Raw genomic sequence first — 23,636 nt, forward strand, 5'->3', positions numbered from 1 at the left:
TAAGTTCAAAGTGGCCCGGAACAGTTAAACTGTTTGTGGACAATAACATGAGAATGCTTGGGCCGAGGATCAAGAAACTTGATAGGGAGGACCAGCATATGACCCCTTTTGATTCTGAGGTCAGTAGGTCAAAGTGATCCAGAACAGTTCAATGTTTCAGGACCACTGGCGCCAGATCAGAAAGAAAATGCCTCTGTACATGTTATACCCTACCCCTAGGTATTCTATAAGAACCATGGTCGTGAACGGGAAAATATACTAACCCGTTTCAATCGCGCATTTCATACCTAAAACACGCAGTGGGGTAAATGTGTACTATGGATATCAAACACGTGGTAATTTATCTTCCATTGTGTACCGGTCACATTTTTCAATACATCTTATCTTAGAAAAACAACGCGTAGTTTATAGTAATTTCAACATTACACAAAAAACTTGCTTGAACTTCCCTGGTGAAGTTCCGTTCTAGATTACAAAACCATTCTGATTGGCTGTTGTAAAAATGTATGTCAATCGTCATTTTACTACACGTGTTCGTTAAAATGTGAAAATGCAGCAAAATGTGCAAAATGAATAAAATATACAGGACAGATGCAGACCAATGTACGATTTCAAATTAAAGATCATATACAAGATGAATTTCATTCATCATTTCGAGTTTTAGTGTAAAATTTTGATTTTTTTAAAATCTGTTTTTGTTTGTTTACGTTTCGCCAAACATGTGCACACTGCCGTGACCTCTAGACCGGATGTTCATTAGGGAAGTTCAAGCAAGTTTTTTCTGTAACGTTGACGAAAGCATAAAATATGTTGATAATCTCAGCAATATGAAATATTGAGACAATGTGACTGGTGCACGATGGAAGATAAATTATCGCTTGTTCAATATACTAGGTACCCATTCACTGAACTGCGCGTTTAAGTTGAGAAATGGACGATTGAAACGGGTTAGTGCACTTTCCCGTTCATGACCATGGTTCTTATAGAATACCTAGGGGTAGGGTATAATATATACAGAGGCATTTTCTTTCTGATCTGGCGCCAGTGTTCAGGACAATAACTTGACAATGCTGGGGTTAAGGATCAAGAAACTTTTAGGTAGGTTGATCATGACCAAAAGATGACCCCTATTGAATTTGAGGTCAGTAGGTCAAAGGTCAAGGTCACATTAACCCAGATTAATATAATTTAAATATACAGTGACGAAATATTTTCTGTTCCTAGTGCAATTACTGAATGCAACAAGAGGGACATTTTATGTTCTATGAGCTCTTAATACCGCCTGGTTTGGCTATTAAATAGTTCTTGTAATGCTTCTTGATCTTTATGTGCAATAGATGCAACTGAAACAATGCAAATAAATTTTGAGAGTTAGTTTCATTCTTATACCTGTCTTCTTAGAACATGATGGTGGAAAGAAGGACACTGTCAAAGACTCGACAGATGAGGAAGTAGTTCCTGTTCATGAAGTAACAAGAGAAGGTATTTTTGTTGAATACAGTAGTAAAGAGTATCTTTAAGTGAAGAAATATATTCAATTCAATATAACAGACAGATAATTTTTCCATATTTTCAAAATTAAAAGTTATGTAAGAAGTTCAGTTTATTTGTAATATAAGATGTTAATTATTTCTTAATGTGAGAATTCTGCGCTGTCAGCGAAATATGCACAGTTTTGCACTTGTGTTTGGTGGTTTTATATTATACTATTTGTGCATGGGTGGGTGCATTCATGTGTGCTTATGTGTGTGTGTTCATGCATGCATGTTTTGGTTCTGTTAGCCTTTACTCACTACATCTAATTACCGCCTGGTTTGGTTATCATATAGTTCTTGTAATGCTTCTTGATCTTTATGTGCAATAGATGCAACTGAAACAATGCAAATAAATTTTGTGTGGTGGTTTCATTCTGATAACTCTCTTTTTAGAACATGATGGTGGAAAGAAGGACACTGTCAAAGACTCAACAGATGAGGAAGTAGTTCCTGTTTATGAAGTAACAAGAGAAGGTATTTTTGTTCAATACAGCAGTAAAGAGTAGCTTTAAGTGAAGAAATGTTGGAATGTAAATGATAGTTTTCATATATTTTCAACATAAAATCATGGTAAACCTTAGCCTGCTAAATTTCAGAAATGAATTTGTCCATCATTCAGTTTAGGCAATACCTGTCCTCAGTTTGACCTTGACCTCATTTTGGACTTGTGTTGCTTTATATGGGCCATCTTGGTTAACCAAATGGGACCGTTTCGTCTAGCATCAATACCGCTTACAACAATGAATTGATGCTAATACAGATGTAAAGTGTGATCATTCCTCATCTTCAAACATCACCTGACCTCATTTTGGACTTAGGTTGCTTTGTATCGACAAAGATGCCACCTGGGGCATCAAGCGTTTATTGAACGCAGCTCCTTGTTTTTCATCTGGTTCTGCCCCCTATTTCCCAAGTTATGGCCCTTGAAATAGTCAAAATTAAACATTTTCACTTTGTGACACGCTTACTCAAATGTATTACATATTAATTGATTAAACCTTGCTTGCATCTTTATCATGATAAGAACTAGCTCCTATCCTCTGCCGCCTATTTTCATAGGTATGACCATTGAAATAGTGAAAAATTGAACATTTTCATGTCGAGATGCACCTAGCTCAAACTGTATATGATATTAATGGATGAAAATTTCGAGAGTCTTTATTGTGATATAAGCTAGCATACTTCATTGTTTTCATCTGCATCTGCCCCCAATTTCCATAGATATGGCCCCTGAAATAGTCAAAAAGCACATTTTCACCTAAAAATGTGACTAGCTGAAAAAGCTATTTTAGGATAATTCATGAAACCTTGCTTTAGTCTTTATTGTGATGTAACCTCGGACACTTGGCATTTTTCTATGAATCTTACCATTCATAACAGACTTATGGCCCTTGAAAAAACCAAAATAGTTGATTTTTTATTTGTGATTTTCATAGCTCAAATATATGACCTAGAATAATTTATCCTTTTCATAAAATGTTTGTTGATGCTATACCCCTTTTAGACTTCAAACATTTTGATTATTGCCTTAAGTCTGAGACAAATATACCTTTCGGGGGACAAACGTGTGTCATACAGACACTTTCGACATGATCTTTATATGCAATAGATGCAAATAACTCTCTTTGTAGAACATGATGGTGGAAAGGACACTGTCAAAGACTCAACAGATGAGGAAGTAGTTCCTGTTCAAGAAGTAACAAGTGAAGGTATTTTTATGCCCCCTTTTAAGGAGGGATACCTATATTGTTTTGCACATGTCGGTCGGTCTATATGTAGACCTATTCATTTTCGGATGATAACTCAAGAACACTTGAGCCTAGGATCACGAAAGTTGATAGGAAGGTTGGTCATCACCTGCAGATGACCCCTATTGATTTTGAGATCTGTATGTCAAATGATAACTCAAGATTACTTGGACCTAGGATCTTGAAAGTTGAAAGGGAGGTTGGTCATGATCAGCAGATGACCTCTATTGATTTTGAGGGTAGTAGGTCAAAGGTCAAGGTCACAGTGACCAGATTACCCCTTTAGATTTTGAGGTCGGTAGGCTAAAGGTCAAGGTCACATTGACCCAGAACAGTTAAACACTTTCTGGAAGATACCTTGAGAATGCTTGGGTCTAGGATCACTAAACTTAATAGGGAGGTTGATCATGACCAGCAGATAACCCTTGTTGATTTTGAGGTCAGTAGGTCAAAGGTCAATGTCACATTGAACCAGAACAGTAGAACATTTGTTTACAGTGGGCAAATAATTTCTGTTCCTTGTGCTATTACTGAATGCATCGAGGGGAGGGAGCATTTCGTGTTTGACGAGCTCTTGTTTTAATTACAGTAGTAAAGAAAAACATTAGATAAAATTATTGGATTACATTCGATGTAAGTTTTTTTGACTGCTCAATGTATGGCGTGCGTCATTTGTCCGTCAACAGTTCTTAAAACAACTTGTCTTGAAAACCACTGGACAGAATTACACCAAACGTAGCAGGAATGATCCTTTGGTGGTCCCATTTCAAAATTTTTCAAAGAATTGAATCCTATGCAGAACATGGCAACCGAAAGGAGAAACTTTCAAAATCTTCTTGTCTGAAACCGCAAGGCCAGGAGCTTTAATATTTGGCATGTGACATCATGTAATGGTCCTCTGTGAAAATTGTTCATATTATGCCTCTGGGGTGAAAAGAGTCCCCATCCCGGGGATCCCAAGTTTGGCATAAACTTATATAGGAAAAAAACTTAAAAGCCTTCGTGTTTAAAACCACAAGACCTAGGCCATTGATATTTATTATGTAGCATGCCTTGTGGTCCTCTACCAAAACTGTTCAAGTTGTTACCCTGGAGTGAAAACAGGCCCTGATTTTAATGTATTTACAGTAATTATTCATACAATTTGCAGCTTTCAATGTCCTTTTGGGACAGGTGCACTTATTTATGATCATTTGCAGTGATTTGAAAAATTGTTTTTTCTACTTTCTTAAATTTTATATCATACTATGTAGGCCTGTAGGTTGTTTGAAGTTATTTCTCAGATTTGTAAGCATTGTGTCTTCAGAATAGTTAGGATAATGAAATTCCTTTATTTTAATTACCTTTTCATATAACTTTAATTTGACTTTCCTTACTATAAATAAAAACCTGAAATATTTGTACACAAAACTGCCATTTCAGCGCAAGATAAAGAACCAGAAGACTTTGAACCTACACCTTGGTTCCAGCCAGTTAAGACAGGTAACTCAAGGGACGAAACAATTTAGAAATGTGTTTAATTTCTTTTTGATAAATACATTTCTTTTTGATAAATACTACTATTATTTATCCCCCCGCCAAATGTGAAGGGGATATTAGAAATGCTCTCCGTCCGTCCGTCCGCAACGATCTTTGTCCGGAGCATAACTCCAAAAGTACTGGAGGGATTTTCTTCAAACTTCATACACTGATAGAACACATTGGGAGGAAGTGCAGTGTTAAGGACAATAACTCTACCTTGCCTATTTTTTGAGCTATTCCCCTTATCATATTTTCTTAAAAAAATTGTCCGGAGAATAACTCCAAAAGTACTGGAGGGATTTTCTTCAAACTTCAAACACTGATAGAACACATTGGGATGAAGTGCAGTGTGCAAGAACAATAACTCTACCTTGCCTATTTTTTGAGTTATTCCCCTTTATCATATTTTCTTAAAACATTTTCTCCGGAGCATAAACCCAAAAGTACTGGAGGGATTTTCTTCAAACTTCAAACACTGATAGAACACATTGATAGGAAATGCATTTTGCAAGAAGAATAACTCTACTTTGTTTATTTTTTGAGTTATTCCCCTTTATCATATTTTCTTTAAAAAATTTGTCCAGAGCATATCTTCTTCATGCATGGAGGGATTTTGATATATCTTGGCACAAATCGAGGGCTGAGCGCGAAACTATTGTATCTTGTTCTTTATTTATATACAGTTACAATAGTTTCGCGCTCAGCCCACGAAATGTTTACCACCACGTGGCAGTGTCATGCGCAAGAACCAGGTCACTAGGCCTAAGGTCAAGGTCACACTTAGAGGCCAAAGGTCAGATACAAAAATGACTGTCTGAAGCATTTCTTCTTCATGCATGGAGGGATTTTGATGTAACTTGGCACAATTATACACCATCATGAGACGAAGTGTCATGCGCAGTTCCCTTCTTTAGAATTACTTCCCTTTGTTGTTACTTTAAATAGCTTTTATTGCATCTTTTTCATTACTAGTCGTAGGGAAAAATTAAGACCACTTTTCTGTAGTACAGCAAGCATGCTAAATCCAATTTTGAGGTGTATTTTGACCAATCTCTACCTGATAAAGATTTTTGTGTGGACTTGCAATTTTTTTTTATTTTTTATTTTTTAACTTCCCTTAGTTGTTACTATAAATAACTTATATTGTAACATTCTTATAATTGACCCTAGCGAAAAAATAAGACCATTTTTCTGTGGTACAACATAGATGTTACTCTCCAATTTTAGGTGTATTTTATTATATATAAGGTATCTTTACCTGGTAAGGACTTTTTTGTGGACTTTAAAAAACAAAAGACTTACAATGATTACTAAACAACCACAAAATTAACATTCCGTTTGCAAATACAGCTGCTAGAGTAAAGAAATTTGCTTTCACGGGCATATATTGTGACATTCTGGCACTCTTGTTCCCTGTTAGCTTTCCATTCCGTCTTTTTACAGTACTCGTATAGAAAACCATTATAGCTATACTGTTCATGAAAATTAATAAAATTTAGCAGTAAACTACCTCACTACTGACTTATTCTTTCTTCCACATCTTAAAACCCCTGATGCGGACCACAACTAAACATTTCTTCAAAGCTTTCCCCAAATTAATACTTTCAGACACTAACTTGCCAGGAACTTTAGCCTTCAATTATAATATTTCCCGCGGGGGGATTAGCCATGTGTAACATGGCTCTTGTTTGGTTTGTATAAATATTGCCAGTAGAAATTAAATTTTTCCTGTACAATTAAAATTATTTTAATTCCTGCTGAAAAGATAATTATACATCTTAAACGTTACTTTTAGCATTATAACTGTTGATAAAACTGATTACGTTTCTGAGATGTGTATATCATAATATGTCTGCACATTCGTTCAGTCTTATCAGGATCTGGATAGCTCACTATGCAATCAATATATTTTAAATTGAGTGCTCCTGTAAACAATAAATGGTAGTGTTAGCATTGAAAGTACTGTAAGTAATTGCATACTATTAGTTTCAAATACTTTCTATTTCGTTTAAATATAAGAAATTTTGATCATTGTCTCTATATAAAAAAAGGTTCAGCTTACCCATTTTTTGTCATTAAAGGTCAAAAAGTTCCAGGTGGACTATATGTGAAGATGGACTTAAAAACGGGAGAAACTCTTGCAAAACTGGTAGAAGGGACGAAGGAATATAAACGTTGGGAGGAGAAACAAAGAAAGGTAGAACACTATAATTATCATTTTAAATTGTAAAAACAAAAGATAAGTGCAAAGCGAAAGAAAAAATTTTGGCATAGAAATTTCCATTAAGTCATGAAATAATCATTTGATTCTTTAAATACTGTACATACGGTATAGTACATGAAAGTCTCTTCACATTGAAATTATTGAAAGAGTTTAAAAAGATATTAGGGGTCACTTGAGTCTGACCTTAACTTACTGACCTTTTTTCAGCTCACATGTCACATGGTGACAAGGTGAGCTTCGTCCGTCGTCTGTGCTTGCGTTTGTCAACAATTTCTTGTCTTCACGATAGTGGTTTCATTTATGATTTTATTTTAACCAAACTTGCACACAACTTGTATCACCATAAGATCTTGGTTCCTTTCTTGAACTGGCCAGGTCCCATTATGGGTTCCAGAGTTATGGCCCCTGAAAGGGCCAAAATTAGCTATTTTGACCTTGTCTGCACAATAGCAGCTTTATTTATGACTTGATTTTTACCAAACTTGCATATAACTTGTATCACCATACGATCTTGATTCCTTTCTTAAACTGGTCATATTCCATCATGGGTTTCAGAGTTATGGCCCCTGAAAGGACCAGAATTGACTATTTTGACCTTATCTGCTACTGACCTACTTTCTAATATTTTTGCATCAGTTTGCCATTTTAAACATTTGGCTTTTATTACTCATGTGCGCAATTCAGGGACATTAGGACCCTCGTGTTATAATTTACATAGATTTATATAGGAAAAACTTTGAAAGTCTTCTTGTCCAAAACCACAGGGCTTAGGACTTTGATATTTTGTATGTAACGTCATCTAGAGGTCCTCTAACCAAATTGTCCAAATTTTCTTCCTAGGGTCAAATATGGTTCCGCCCCAGGGGTCACATGGTTTAAATAGACATGTGTTGGGAAAAAAATCAAAAATCTTCTTGTCATAACATACAACATTCAGATTTGGACCTTACATATAGTTTTCAGTGGCTAGATGAACCTTGACATCAGTTGACTATGATCTTGACAAAGTGATCTACTTTCACATTTTTCAAGCTATAGCCTTTAAATTTAGACCACATGCATAGGTTTGTGTACCCAAAGAAACTCTCACCTTGATATTAAACTAGTTACCTACTTTCACCTTTAATTTGAACAACATGCATAGTTTTGTGTTCTGAAATGAAATTTGACCTTGATTTGGACCAAATGACCTACTTTAACATTTTTCAAGCTACAGTCTTCAAATTTGAACCACATGTATTGTTTTGTGTACTGAAATGCACTTTGACATTGACATAGACCTAGTGACCTACTTTCAAATTTCTCAAGCTACAGTCTTCATATTTGGACCACATGCATAGGTTAGTGTACAGAAATAAACTTTGACCTTGACATTGACCTAGTGACCTACTTTCTGACGTTAAAGGTACATGCTTCAAATTTGGACCACATGCCCAATTTTTTTTCCAAAATGAATTTGACCTTGATTTTGGCCTAGTGACCTATTTTCACAACTATTAAAAGCTACAGCCTTCAAATTTGGACCACATGCATAGTTTTGTGTACAGAAATGAACTTTGACCTTGATTTTGACCTAGTGACCTACTTCCACATTTCTCAACCCACAGGCTTCAAATTTGGACCACATGCACAGTTTTGTGTACTAAAATGAACTTTGACCTTGATTTAGACCTGACGACCTACTTTCACAATTCTTAAGCTATAGCCTTCGAATTTGAACCGTATGCATAGTTTTTTGTAACAAAATGAACTTAGACCTTCATTTTGAATTAGTAACTACTTTCACATTTCTAAATTCACAGCTTCAAATCTGGACCACATGCATGGACCACATGCAAATTTTTATGTGCCGAAATGAACTTTGACCTTGATTTTGACCTTGATATAGTCTTGAAATTTGGAATATTCAAAAATGGCTCAATGGTGGGCACCAAGATCACTCAGTGATCTCTTGCTTTTCTTAATTTACTTATTTTAGACCAAGTAAACTCCACCTATTGTATTCTGTAGATAAACAACAATGACATCAAAGCCTTGTTACACTAGTGTATTGTCAAGTTCATGTAATGGCTTTATTACATTCCTGCGACATCAAATATTTTATGAAAATATACAAAATATCCACCTAATTTTGACAGATTCTACATTGAACTTAATTCTCTCAAAGAATGAAATATTTCTCTACTTTGATTGAGAAAAGAACATATTTGATGTTGTATGAATTAAGTAAGTTATTACATGTTCCACTTCTGCTTTTAATATATAGAATAAATCTATGCTGGCAACAGTACATTAATGGCTAACGTGAGCATGTCTGCTTTAATTTTCCAAATTCATGAAGTGATGTCATACTTTAGGTCAATGTAGAGAAAGCTGTAGAGTCAGAGGGATCAGAGGAATTTGAGGAATTTGAGGGACCAGATGAGAAGAATTTCTTTGTCAATAAGGAAACCGCAGAGAAGAATGCAAGTTTCAGTTATTTACAATACACTAGTCTTTCATTATTTCTTTGAGTAGTCAGAGGGATATTACAATTAACTTTTCTCTCTGTTAGTCAGTTTTTGTCTGAAACATATCTTTTTAATTTTTTAAGAACAAAAAGCATAAATTTTCATGTATTATTAAGAATTTGTTTCACCTTTTGGTGTTTTTGATCTCAGCAGTTTGAGATATTTCCAGTTTATATTTCTTGTGATTTTGATAAGGTGAAATGTCTTAAAAATGACATTTACAACATACTGCAGTATATCTAATATTATTTGTGTTGATTTGGTGACCAAAGTATAATTATTGACACAAGTGCCTTTTCCATTTATATATCAAGCTTGAATATATCGGCTTTGTAAATGATTAATAATTTTTCATTATCTTTTGTAGATTGGGGCTGCTTTTGCAAGATTAGACAAAATAATCAGGTTGGCGGAAAGGTAAGAAACTTAAATTGACCCCTTTTCATTATCAACAGGACAAATATTATTCAGTGACATAACTGACCTTGAACGGTGTACTGTTAGGCACATAGATGTTTTTTCTAACCTGAAGAATTAAATGCTGCAATTGTAGCTCAGATCTACATGGAAAAGGGGCAAGTGATTTAAAGTCAAGGTCCTTAACCACACGATCACAGAGGCCCCTGCCTCAAAGTAATTAGTCATGCAACTTCCAGTAATCACCCTTGCTACTTACACAAATTTTAAACGTTTAATCCAATATTAAAGACACTTTCGCACATACACAGTGTAAAAGGATTAATTGCAAATTTCAGTGCCTGTAGGGACAGACAATGTCTGCTACCTGAATATTTCTGTTTCAGTGTACAGAACAAGAAATAATTATGCTTAAATTGGTGTAGTGAATATATTGTTTTAATATGGGGAATACTAACTTTTATTTGCTAAACAGTTACTGCTGCATCAGACTTAAGGTCTTAAAATTGTTTCGACCCTATTAGAACTGGTAATACAAGATGCCTTTATATAATTTTATAGATTCTTACAATCAGATGATATGCGATAAACGCTGATTTATCCTTACTGTTATCATTATTCTATTTCGATTGTCACACACTTGCAAACTTTTACAAGATACAAATACCAAAAAGCATTCTCCATCAGAACAGTGCTTACCACTGAAATACTCAACTCACTTGTCAAGCCTAGGTCTTGAACGAAAGATTCTCATCTAAAAAATTTGATAATTGAGGTATATTCAATTTCTTTATGAAAGAATGTAATTGTTCTTACAGTTCTGAAAAGTGGATGAAAAGACATCATATTTTCCGCAGTAGTGAAGGTAGTGCAAAGGTGGTTTGGAAAGGATATGGATATGCCATATTTAGTGTACAGGCCATTCAGTTTATGGAAGCAGAAGTAAAAAGGCGTTATTTTACAGATGTTACAAGGTAAATAATATTATACATGTACCATCAAAAACATCAATATTAATTCAAGAATAAATAATACATTTATTAATCAAGGCTGTTTAAATCATATCTTAAAGACCCTCTATATAGATTTTCAAATTATTGTCAGAACACATGGCCACCAGGTTTGCTCCCATCCTCTGATGAAAGCATTTGTGTGTATATTGCCCAGCTTGGCGTAGCTCCTGTTCCAAAATTATTTGTGTTTAGAATATAGTTGCTAATAAAATTTTGATTGAGCAGCAAAGGAAATCTCAGTTTTATGTAGATAAATTTCGGGCCTGTCTTATTTCAGTAAAATTTATTCAAGACATGGTAGAATAGTAGGAATGCTAGATGAAAAGATGAATGAATTGTTTGCGAACGATAGATTGTAAGTACATTTTTAGCTAGACTTTTCAAAGAAAAAGTAGAGCTGTTGCACTCGCCCTGGTGTCAGCGTTGGCGGTTAAAGTTTTGGATAAAGTCAAATATCTCTGTTATTTTCAGAGCTATTGACTTGAAACTGAAAATAGTTATTTACTATCAAACTCTACACCAGAAGAAACAATCCTCATAACTCTGATTTTGAATTTTGACAGAATTATGCCCCTTTTAAACTTAGGATTTTTTGTAAAAAAATTGATAAAGTAAAGTATCACAGTTACTATCAAAGCTGTTGACTTGAAACTTATAATACTTATTTACCATCATAGTTTACACCAGGAGAAACAAACCCCATAACTCTGATTGAATTTTGACAATATTATGCCCCTTTTTAACTAAGAATTTTTTGGTGGAATTGTTGATAAAGTCAGATATCTCTGTTACTATTAAAGCTTTGGACTTGAACCTAAAAATAGTTATTTTCCATTAAAGTCTACACCAGGAGAAACAATCTCCATTACTCTGCTTTGAATTTCACAGAGTTATGTCCCTTTTTAACTTGGAGTATTCTTTTACTGGCAAAGCTCCATTTCAGAGTCAAGCACTGATAAAAGTCGAACACGCTGTCTGTAAATGCTGTCTTACAGACAGCTCTTGTTAGTCCAAAGATTTGATAGTTTAAAAAAGAATTCAAGATTATAACTTTGTTTTCCTAAGTGATTCTGTATGAAAACGTTTGCATAATAAAGAATAAATTGTACTTAGCAATGAAGTTTTCAAAATCGTTTTTGCTCTCATAATTTCCTTTATTTTAATTGTTAGGAAGAGGAAAGCATTGCCAATAGGAACAGCTGTAGTCTTATACTAACGTAATATCAGTTTCATCTGTCTTTTGAAAATGAGATTAATAACTACCAGACCAATTTAACCTCACCATCAACGACTTCTCATTTTGATACTTTCGTTTTAATAGAAATGACAAATACACATCTAACATACTTCTTGACTTTGTTTAAGTCATGTTGATATAATACTGAATTGAAATTTTACATTGATTTTTACCTAGTATCTACTTTCACATTTCTCAAGCTACAGCCTCCAGATTTGAAGCACATGCATAGTTTTGTATACCCAAATGAACTTTGACCTTGAAATTGATTTAGTGACTTACTTTCACATTTCTCAAGCTACAACTTTCAAATTTTGACCAAATGCATGGACCACATGCACAATGTTGTGTACCGAAATGAAATTTGACCTTTATTTTGACCTTTAGCTAGTCTTGAAATTTGGAACATTCAAAAATTGCTCAGGGGTAGGTGCTAAGATATCTCTTTGATCTTGTTTTTTTTTCTCTTTTTATTTTTTAAAAATTGTTCAAATCCTCAACATGTTAAGTTGTAACTGCACCAGCCTTGCCCCCAGCTGTCATCGATTCAAGAGATCTAACTTGATTGTGTTCTCTTAAGGACATCTGTTATTTTAAGTTCAAATGCACATGTTAAACAGCAACACTTGGTGCCAAACCACTCAAAGACAATATTTCGTTCCAGTTAAACTTAAAGCTCACATTTCAATTATTTGCATTTGATTTTAAAAGCTAAGCTTGTTACAGTAACCATATCCCATTTAAAATAATTTCTTTAGTCAGGACCAACGTATCATAATATAAACATTTGTTTTCTTTTAAATTGATTTTAACTAATCAAATTATTTGCTTCTTAGCAACATCCTAAACTTTTTGCTGGTTATTTTTTTGGCCATTCCTAACCACAAACACTTTCGGCGGGGGATACCAATTCATCGCATTTGCTTGTTATATACTTTAAGTGGACTAAAACTTATTATCAAATGAATGCAGAGTTTTTATACTACAATTGGATTAACACTTGATATTAGAGATGTGAGTTGAATTCTATGCTGCACGAATTTTTATAAATTATAATGATTCAAAATGAGGCAAATATAATGACTGTCCATTTTATTTCCAGTTTAGCGGAAATATATTTGATGGATGTCCTGGTGACAGAGAGTTTGGCTGCAGTACTGCAAGAAAGCACCGGCTTATCATACAGAAGAGTGGACATGGAGTGCAAAGCAGTTGAGGGCAAGAGTAATGTCACGGCATTAAAAGCTGGTTTAGAATTGAGTAAGAGAGTAATTTCCAAAATTGCATATTGTACTTAATAAAACAAATAAGGCTGGGAGACAGGTTTTCAACTCGCTGTTAAACAAGTGCCAATATCAAGCTATTATGACCGGTTATTGTAAGCGTCTTTTATATGCAACAGGGGCTACATTTTTCATTTGATTATCATGTAACTTGGTCTATTATTTTGGTTACAAGGAGTAAATAGGTCAACATAATTAAAAAGCTTCCTAGGTCACCTGAGCCAAAGGCTCACGGTGAGCTTTTGTGACCGCGCAATGTCCATCGGCCGTCTTTCAACACTGAGCTCACCTGAGCCAAAGGCTCGGGGTGAGCTATTGTGATCACTCACCGTCGGTCGTCAGTCATCTGTCGTCCATTGTCCGTCCGTAAACTGTTACTTTAAACGCCATCTCCTCATAAACTGCTAGGCCAATTTTATCCAGACTTCAAAGGAATGTTCCTTGGGTGAAGCTCTACAAAATTCTTAAAAGAATTGAATTCCACGCAGGACTGTAGTTTCTATGGTAACAGAAAGGAAAAACTTTAGATCTTAGATATTTGACATGTAGCATTGTCTAGTATACCTCTACAAAATTTGTTTAAATCTTGACCACCCAAGGTCATATTGACACAGCCCCAGGGGTTACCTGATTGTACATAGGGACATCTTTATAAATCTGCCAAAATAAACCAGAAGGCCTAGGTCTTGGATATTTGATATGTAACATTGCCTAGTAGACTTCTACAAACTTTGTTCAAATCATGACCCCGTCCCAGCAGTAACTTAATTGTACATAGGAAATTTTTCAAAACAATTCTAAGAATAAACCAGAAGGCCTAGTTTTTGTTTGTTTGTTTGTTTTGGGTTTAATGCCGTTTTCCAACATTATTTCAGTCATGTAGCGGCGGGCAGTTAACCTATGGATTCTGTACCAGTACAAACTTGTTCTCTGCAACCACCTCTGATAATTCATGTGGGGAAGTTGGCAGTTACTTGCGGAGAACAGGTTTGTACTGGTACAGAATCCAGGAACACTGGTTAGGTTAACTGCCCGCCGTTACATGACTGAAATACTGTTGAAAAACGGCGTTAAACCCAAAACAAACAAACAAACAAAATGTTCTCTGCAAGTAACTGCCAACTTCCTCACATGAATCAGAGGTGGAGGACTAATGATATTAGACACAATGTTGTTTGTCAAATAGTCAACATACGCCCAGCTTGAGGATCAAACTCACGATCCCGAGATCCGTAGACCAACGCTCTACCTACTGAGCTAACAGGGTGGGCTGCCCAGAAGGCCTAGAGCTTAGATATTTAACATGTAGCATTGCCTAGAGGACCTCTACAAAATTTGTTCAAATCATGAACCACGGCGTCAAATTGGCCCCGCAGCAGGGGTTACTTTATTGTACATAGGAAAATCTTCCAAAATATGTCTAGAAATAAACTAGAAAGCATAGAGCTTAGATATTTGGTGTGTAACATTGCCTAGTAGATCTCTACCAAGATTGTTCAAATCATGACCCCGGGATCAAACTTAAATACGAATGAGTTACATTCAGGTGATAAACTTTAAATTATCAAGCTTTTATTTGTTTATTAACGAAATAAGTATACATGTTGTAATTTCAGGTGCAAAGAAAAAGCAAGAGTTGGAAGAAGCAATGGTTTCATAGTTTAACATCAATTAAATGTTTATTGTAACAGTGTCTGCAGTGTCACAGTCATGTAGGGAAAAGTTCCTATTTATCTGAATGTGTGCTTGGTGTCTTTTTTATGAAGCTCAAGAAACACTCGATGGGCAAGCTTTGAAAGGGGTGTTAAAAATGAAGGAGAGTTTATATAAATTTACTGACATTTAAGTAAATCATAGACTGGATTTATTTGAAGAGCTTGTATCACCAATTTTGTTTTATGGAAGTGAAGTGTGGAGTTTTATTCAAGGTAACGCTGTGAGATAGAACATTATGCATTCTTGTAAAGAATTGTATTAGACCTAAGGAAAACAATGCAAGATGACTTTCTATATGGTGAGCTGGGTAGGCAATCTTTTCAAACTGTATGATTTTTCAATGTTATTAAGTACTGGATTTCCATTTTAAAGTCAACCGATAATAAGTACATTAAAAAGGTTTATCTTATGTTGAAGGAAGTTGCAAAAAGCAATCCTAACCAAAAAATTTGGTGTTAATTAGTGAAAGATTTACCTTGTAAACTTGCTTTATACAAGGCAAGGATATTCCAAGACATTTGAAACACAAATTTATTCCTAAGAATGGTTAAACAAATAATTAAAGATCTTTGTACAAAATTGGTCTGAATTCTAGCATAGCCACTATTTATAGAAGTATTTCAAAGTTTCAGAGCCCACTTTAATTAACCATGATTAGTATCACAAGATTTCGCATTGGTGTTCAAAAGTTTAAGAGTATCTTCTCATAGTATCTTCTCATAGATTAAATGTTGAAATGCGAAGATCGACAAAACCATTGAAAATGCTGCAAAATTTGAGAAGACGAGTTCCATTTTGTTTTAAAATGTACCATGTATTCTGACTTAAGAAAACCCTATTTACCGAAGTAATATTGCAGATGTACAAATTAATATATATATATATAACAATGTAACAATAACCTGTGGTAACAGCATTTAATATATAATATATTTATATATAACAGCATTAAAAATATAGATATATAATCGGCGTCACTGAAAAGTTGCCACATGTATATACCGAATATTTTTTATACATTATTGACGTGATCTTTTTATGGCCTGTGCCCGGTCAATCACTCGCAGACCCTGTGTAATAATGTCTGCTTACCAGTTTCATGACTGTCAGGTGAGAACAGCCCGTATGACATCTATTTTCACGAACCTAAGGTCTGGCGTCAATCATGCCAGTGGCCAGATGACATTGAGCGTCTCTTCAATATGATATTCTTAGCAAAGATTTCTGGTTTTGAATGTTTTTCTCTTAGTCTGTCCACTGACTTTCAAGTGATATAAATGATTTGCGATAAAAGTTGCATACATGTCGACTTTGCTCCAAAAAGTCACTTTGCACATGCAGGCCGTGATTCAAATGGAGTTCATTACATTTATCAAATCTTCACACTAGTGATTACTCAGTTGGGTCAAAAACATCATTGCGATGTGCTTCTAACACAGGGTCAATGGAGTGTTAACTTTTCAGTGACACTGAGTATTATATATATATCGTACTGTTTCCCCAGGTCATTGTCAGTAGCCAGTATCATTATCGGAGATGTTTTAACATATTGCTTTGTCATGAATATTATCTAACGAAATAATATGATATAATTACGGAGTAGTTTTTAGCTCACCTGTCACATAGTGACAAGGTGAGCTTTTGTGATCATCCGTCGTCAGTCCGTGCGTCCGTCCGTCCGTCCGTCAACACTTTCTTGTCTGCACGATAGTGGTTTCATTTATGATTTTATTTTAACCAAACTTGCACACAACTTGTATCACCATAAGATCTCAGTTCCTTTTTGAACTGGCCATATCCCATTATGGGTTCCAGAGTTATGGCCCCTGAAAGGGCCAAAATCAGCTATTTTGACATTGTCTGCACAATAGCAGCTTTATTTATGATTTGATTTCTACCAAACTGGCACACAACTTGTATCACCATAAGATCTTGGTTCCTTTCTTGAACTGGCCAGATTCCATTATGGGTTCCAGAGTTATGGCCCCTGAAACGGCCAGAATTAGCTATTTTGACCTTGTCTGCACAATAGCAGCTTCATTTATGATTTGATTTTAACCAGACTTCCACACAACTTGTATCACTATAAGATCTTGGTTCTTTTGTTGAACTGGCTAGATTCCATTATGGGTTCCAGAGTTATGGCCCCTGAAAGGGCCAGAATTAGCTCTTTAGACCATGTCTGCACAATAGCAGCTTCATTTATGATTTGAATTTAATCAAACTTGCACAAAACTTGTGTTGCCATAAGATCTCAGTTCCTTTGTTGAACCGGCCAGATCCCATAATGGGTTCCAGAGTTATGGTCCCTGAAAAGGCCAGAATTAGCTATTTTGACCTTGTCTGCACAATTGCAACTTCATTTATGATTTGATTTTAACCAAACTTGCACACAACTTGTATCACCACAAGATCTTTGTTCCTTTTTTTTGAACTGGCCAGATTTCATCATGGATTCCAGAGTTATGGCCCCTGAAATGTCCAAAATTGGCTATTTTGGCTTTTGCAGCCATATAGAGACTTCGTTTATGTTTTTTTTTATACAAACTTCCAAATTATCTTCAACAACAATAAATCTTGGATTCCATGACAAATCAGATCCAATCGTAGGTTATTTTATATCTTATTACCTTCCCTGATTGTAGTCAAAATGGATTTATATCAGTAAGTACTTATAGGACTTATTTGAAATTTCATTATTGTCATTAGTTGGACTGAGCCAATCAGAGTAGATAACTATGGACTGATTTTATGTCAAATTACCTCCCTTTATTTCAAATTAAAATGGGTATAGTAGTCGCAACTTGACCGCGATGATTGACCTTAGGCTGAATATTCATATCGATTATTTCATTGTAGAAATCAAGGGTGCTTAGGTTAGCCGTGTATATTTATATGGAATTAGTTTGTACACAGTGCAGTATCAAAGTATACATAATTACATTTGATCAGTTAAAACTTTCCAATACAATACTTTTTTTTTTACACATAATTATATTTCCCTTTTCTCGTGCAGCTCCTGTTTTACGTACACTCCTTTCCAATAATAGGTTGTGCCTTATTATGTATTATAATGCAAAGGTCAACCATCGGGGTCAAGTTGCGTCCACTTTATATCTCCGTAACTAATGAAGATACTGATCTGAAATGTCATTTATGTCAACAGATTTATTTGGCAGATCCTTCTTTTGTTCACTTACAACAGTTTTCTTTTTAATTAATTCCCTTTTACGTTACTATAAATAGCTTATTTTTAGTAACTTTTTTATTACTGGCCGTAGGGAAAAACTGATACCACTTTTCTGTGGTACAACATGGATGGTACCTCCAATTTTTAGGTGTATTTTGACATATCTGTACCTTGTAAGAATTCTTTTTTCTTTTTGGTTAAATTTCTTTCCTTTGTTGTTCCTGTCATTTGGACTTGGATATTTTTCCTGAGGACCTTCTTGTCCTCAAGTGCAATGATAACAGGTGAGCGATATAGGGCCATCATGGCCCTCTTGTTTATATTTGTAAAATTTCATGATTACATTGTGTTATATATACTGCCATATAATGTATCACTTGTCTTATTTGGTCTTAGACCTTCTGCTATTTATATGTGTAAACTTGTATCTACCTCTGTCAGGTATTTCAGCTGAATAAGGGTCTTTTTTTGATTTTTGGTATGGTTCATATTTCATTCAAGACCATGTTTCGTCAAAGATATTGATCGGTCCTTTTTTTAACAATTGCTTTGACAGTCTGTACTTTTTGGCAATAATACATAACTTTTTCAATAACATATGCTTAATTATGGCCTATTTTATACCCCATTCACACATACGGCGCGGATAGCTACGTCAAGGCAGATATAAACGTAGTGATCCGTATTGATCCGTACCTGAGCCATAAGGATTGTTACATATTACTACTTAGGTACGGCTCAATTACGGATCTATTCGGATTACTACGGTCAACGGCCAGACCTATCTATGCGTGACTAGGGTTAGACCTGGAATTTGGTTAAGTGTTCTTTAGACAGTGTTTGTCGTACATTTATAACTATGATAGTATTCATATAGACAAGAATAACAAGGATTTATTTCGATTTATGGCACTTTTTTAAATTTAAAAAAAGTGGGTAATTTTAATAAGTTACACATTGACATTTATAGAAAGACTCATTAAGTTTCACATATATAGTTACATTCTTTGTGTTATCTGTTGTGACATGTTTACGTCAATTCTTAGAATAATAGATAATAGATAGCTTTTCGTAAGAACCTAATACTTATTCAAAGTGATGTTTGATAAAATTTGTGTTATGTAGAAACAAAGGTTTATCCTATTTCAGATTCCATTTTTCAATCATTTCCATATTATTATAAATGAATGAAAGATGTCTTTCGATATATTAAGGGTTATTTCACATAGTGCCAACGTATGATTACAATATTTATGTGAAATAATACAAACCATTCTAACCACGGAAGTAGAAGTTTCATGGTGAGAGTCCATGTTTTTTTTTTTTTTTTTTTTTTTTTTTTTTAAAAACTTGAGCAGTAAAAATTGTTTCAAAATTTAGTTTTCAAATATGAATGCCATCTTTACCTCTGAAAAAATACCTCGGATGTATGGGCGAAATCGAGTGCATTTACATAAAAGTTAAACACGACCTTTTGCCCCCTATGGTGGGCATATTAAAATCTCATTTTCTTTCCGTCAACGAGTCTGTGCATCGTGTAAATTCTTTTCGTCAATAACTTTGCCTTTAGTATAACTCGACATAGATGTTAACCATAATGGGACAACGTGTCATGCACATGACCTGTACCTGTAGCTCAAATGTCAAACTTACATGTTTAAGGATTAACAGGGTCTGTTTCGTGTCCGGTCCGTAACTATGTCATTTATCAAGGACTTTTGAAATTACTGATTGTAACTGTTTACCAAAATGTGACATGTCATGCACAAAACTTAGACCTGATGAAGGCATTTTGATATTACTTTAGAAAAATGTTCATCATAATGAGTCAATGTGTCTGTGCATGTTTGAGACCCGTGACGCTAAGGTAAAGGTCACACTCAAATGTAAAAGGTTAACATGCTCCATTTCATTTTCGCTCATAAATCGGCTATTGATTAAGGCATTTTAAAATTATTTTGCATTAAAAGTTCCCTATATTAAGGTGACTTGTCCGAGGTGCCAGGCCTAGACCCCTATCTTCAAGTTTAAGGTCATTTTTTATCAAGGGTTTTGAAATGAAATTGACAAAAATGATAACAGTATTGGAGTGGGTGTACACTTATGACCCATGTCTCTATTAAGTTAATTAATGGTCACAAAATGATGTGTTTCTAGCCCACCAGTTACAAAGTGACAGGGTTATCTTTTGTGATCACGCAACGTCCAGTGTCCGTGCGTGCGTAAACTTTTGCTTTTGACCACTCTAGAGGTCACATTTTTCATGGGATCTTTTATGAAAGTGGGTCTGAATGTTCATCTTGATGATTTCTTCGTCAATTTTGAAACTGGGTCAACTGCGGTCAAAAACTAGGTCAATAGGTCTAAAATATATAGAAACATTTTGACCTCTCAAGAAGCCATTTTTGATGGATCTTCATGAAATTGGTCAGGATGTTCACCTTGATGACATTTAGGTCAAATTAGAAACTGGGTCACGTACGGTAAAAAACGAGGTCAGTAAGTCTAAAAATAGATACACTTTGTGACCTCTCTAGAAGCAATACTTTCCATGGTATCTTTGTGAAATTTGGTGAGAAAGTTCATCCTTATCATATCTAGGTCAGTTTCATAACTGGGCCACATGCCATTCAAAAGGAGGTCATTACGGCAAATAATAGAAAAACTTTGTGACCTCTCTAGAGTCCATATTTTTCAATGGATCTTCCGGAAAAATGGTCAGAATTTGTATTTTTATGATATTTAGGTCAAGTTCAAAACTGTGTCACATGAGCTCAAAAACTAGGTCAATATGTCAAATATTAGAAAAAATGACGTCATACTCAGTTCAAAACTGGGCCATGTGGGTACAGGTAGGATAGATTCAGGACCATCATGGTCCTCTTTGTTTTTGTTTCTTTTTTAGTGCAGAAAACTGCAGCATTCTTGGGCATGTTTTGGGGGTAATTGTCGCAAATCTTGTTTTTTTTTCACTTTTGATGAGGAAAAATTTCCACAGCAAGATCAATTTCAAAATAGTGTCTTCTAATTTTTATGAGATATCATTCATGAGAAATATATCTCGATCACACATGAAACACATATTTAGTCCACAACTGCTTTAAAACCAATTTCGGGGACAAAAGGAATGTGCTTTTCTGTCAGTCAGTCAGTCCTTCCTTGAGCAAATTGTGCCCTGTCCATAACTTGAGATTTAAATATTACTTTGCACAGTTGTTCCCCATGGTTGTCATGGCAACTGAAAGGAAAAACTTTAAAACTCTTCTTGTCCAAAACCACAGGGCCTAGGGCTTTGATATCTGTGTAGCATCATCTAATGGTCATCTACCAAAATTGTTTAAATTATCCCCCTCGGGTCAAATATGGCCCCGCCCCCGGGGTCTCATAGTTTATATAAAAAAGACATATTGGGAAAACTTTGAAAATCTTCTTGTACTAAACCACACGACCTAGGACTTCGATATGCAATATCATCTGGTGGTCCTCTACATAGATTGTTTAAATTATCCCCATAGGGTCAAATATGGCTCCGCCACGGGGGTCTCAAGTTTTACATAGATTTATATTTGAAAAATCCTTTTGTATGAAACCACAAGACTGAGCCTTTGATATTTGGTTTGTAGCATTGTCTTATGTTTCTCAACCAAAATTGTTCAAAGTGTACACTTGGGGTGGAAGGAGGCCCTGCCCTGGGGTCCCAAATATAGACTTATATAGCAAAAAAAAACTTTAAATATCTTCTTGACTAAAACCACACGATCTAGGCTTCTGATATTTGGTATGATGCATTGCCTAGTAGTCCCCTACCAAAATTGTTCAAATATGGCCCATGAGGCCCGACACTGGGGTCATTTAGTTATTATATGAGATATAAAGGAGAAAATACTTTAATAATTATCTGATCCTATTTCCATGACTTTAATTAAAATTACATGTAGCTCATATTACTCAGGTGAACAATCCAGGGTCCTCATGACCCTCTTGTTTCACGAAATACATCAATTTAATATTGATTTCGTTCCATTTTTCATACTTTTCAAACAAAATTTTAAAACAAATGATATCAAAATTGAAATTGAATTTGTTCATTATATATATAGAGATGTTATGAAGCAATTAATAGCTGTATGCTTTTAATTGTACAAATTTGTATGTAATGGAACACTTAAAAACTGTTAGTGTTATGCAAATTTTAATCATACTGATTTGTTTTGACTTCTTATATATAGTTCGTTATGTTATACTGCAGTAGAGGAAATAATTATGGTGCCTTCCAATAGTAGACTTTCATTATATGACAATATTTCATTCATTTGTTCAAACTTTAATAAAACCAGTTTTTGTATAGTGCATATTTTCTGACATGGTGGAGATATTTTAGTACAGGCTGTACCATTAAAATCAATAGGTAACCTGGTGCATATTGGATTTATCCGACGAAATCTAACGATGTAGCCGATTACCCTAAACTCAATGATAGAATGGTACATTTATGACCTTTCTATAAATATCTTCCCCAGGTCAGAAAATATGCAACAAACGATGCTTACAATACCATATCTTGCATGTAATTTCAAATGATAATAAAGAATGAAAGAGTGTTCTTGTTTCATGTTTTCTTGCCTTCCATAGGTATTTCATTAGCATGTAAACAATAAGAACTGTTTTGTAGTTTATGTCTAATAGTGAAGGTATTGACATTCCATGCTTCATCAGAAGGGGTCCAATTATTATACGTTATTAGCTTTGTATCGGAATATGAACTAGTTCTTTAGCGGAAACATTGTGCGACTTTAGGAGCGCAATATTCTTCCGCTAAAGAACGAGTGCATATTTTCCGATGCAAAGATAATAACCTTTTTATTACATACGCATCTACAAGTATAAATATAATGTTCCTATCATGAATTAGTTCAACAGCCAGAATAGCATTGACAATACTGAAATAAATAAAAAAAAAAATAGTGCAACAACACACACTAAATTACGTAACACACACGATATGAAAGTCAGGCGTCAGTATATGGAAAAATATTGACGTTTCCGGTACCAGTGTAACGAGTATGTAATAAACTGATATTGACGCAAACACTTTTTACTGTCGCTACTGTCATACTTGTCTTATTTATCTAGTTTTGTCTTTGTGTAATTTATTGCAATCCATCTAAATGGATCTCTCCTGAATGTCGGCATAACTAAAATGCCATTGAAGAAATTGAATAAACAACAAATGTACACAAGT

General features: G+C 34.7%; 1 protein-coding gene across 1 annotated transcript in view; it reads left to right on the forward strand.

The window, feature by feature from the left end:
• The window catches only part of LOC128549099 (uncharacterized), a 35,520-nt gene extending 12,525 nt beyond the window's left edge, over nucleotides 1–22,995 (forward strand). The window contains exons 7-16 of the mRNA XM_053525363.1: nucleotides 1,929–2,009; nucleotides 3,167–3,244; nucleotides 4,706–4,765; nucleotides 6,886–7,001; nucleotides 9,386–9,493; nucleotides 9,906–9,955; nucleotides 10,774–10,929; nucleotides 11,246–11,323; nucleotides 13,308–13,465; nucleotides 15,105–22,995. Of these exons, the coding sequence (XP_053381338.1) occupies nucleotides 1,929–2,009; nucleotides 3,167–3,244; nucleotides 4,706–4,765; nucleotides 6,886–7,001; nucleotides 9,386–9,493; nucleotides 9,906–9,955; nucleotides 10,774–10,929; nucleotides 11,246–11,323; nucleotides 13,308–13,465; nucleotides 15,105–15,148 (929 nt within the window). The 3' untranslated portion in view covers nucleotides 15,149–22,995. The remainder of the gene's footprint in view (nucleotides 1–1,928; nucleotides 2,010–3,166; nucleotides 3,245–4,705; nucleotides 4,766–6,885; nucleotides 7,002–9,385; nucleotides 9,494–9,905; nucleotides 9,956–10,773; nucleotides 10,930–11,245; nucleotides 11,324–13,307; nucleotides 13,466–15,104) is intronic.
• Nucleotides 22,996–23,636: the final 641 nt, after the last annotated feature.

Source organism: Mercenaria mercenaria, chromosome 1, assembly GCF_021730395.1.
Source record: "Mercenaria mercenaria strain notata chromosome 1, MADL_Memer_1, whole genome shotgun sequence".
Classification (NCBI taxonomy): domain Eukaryota; kingdom Metazoa; phylum Mollusca; class Bivalvia; order Venerida; family Veneridae; genus Mercenaria; species Mercenaria mercenaria.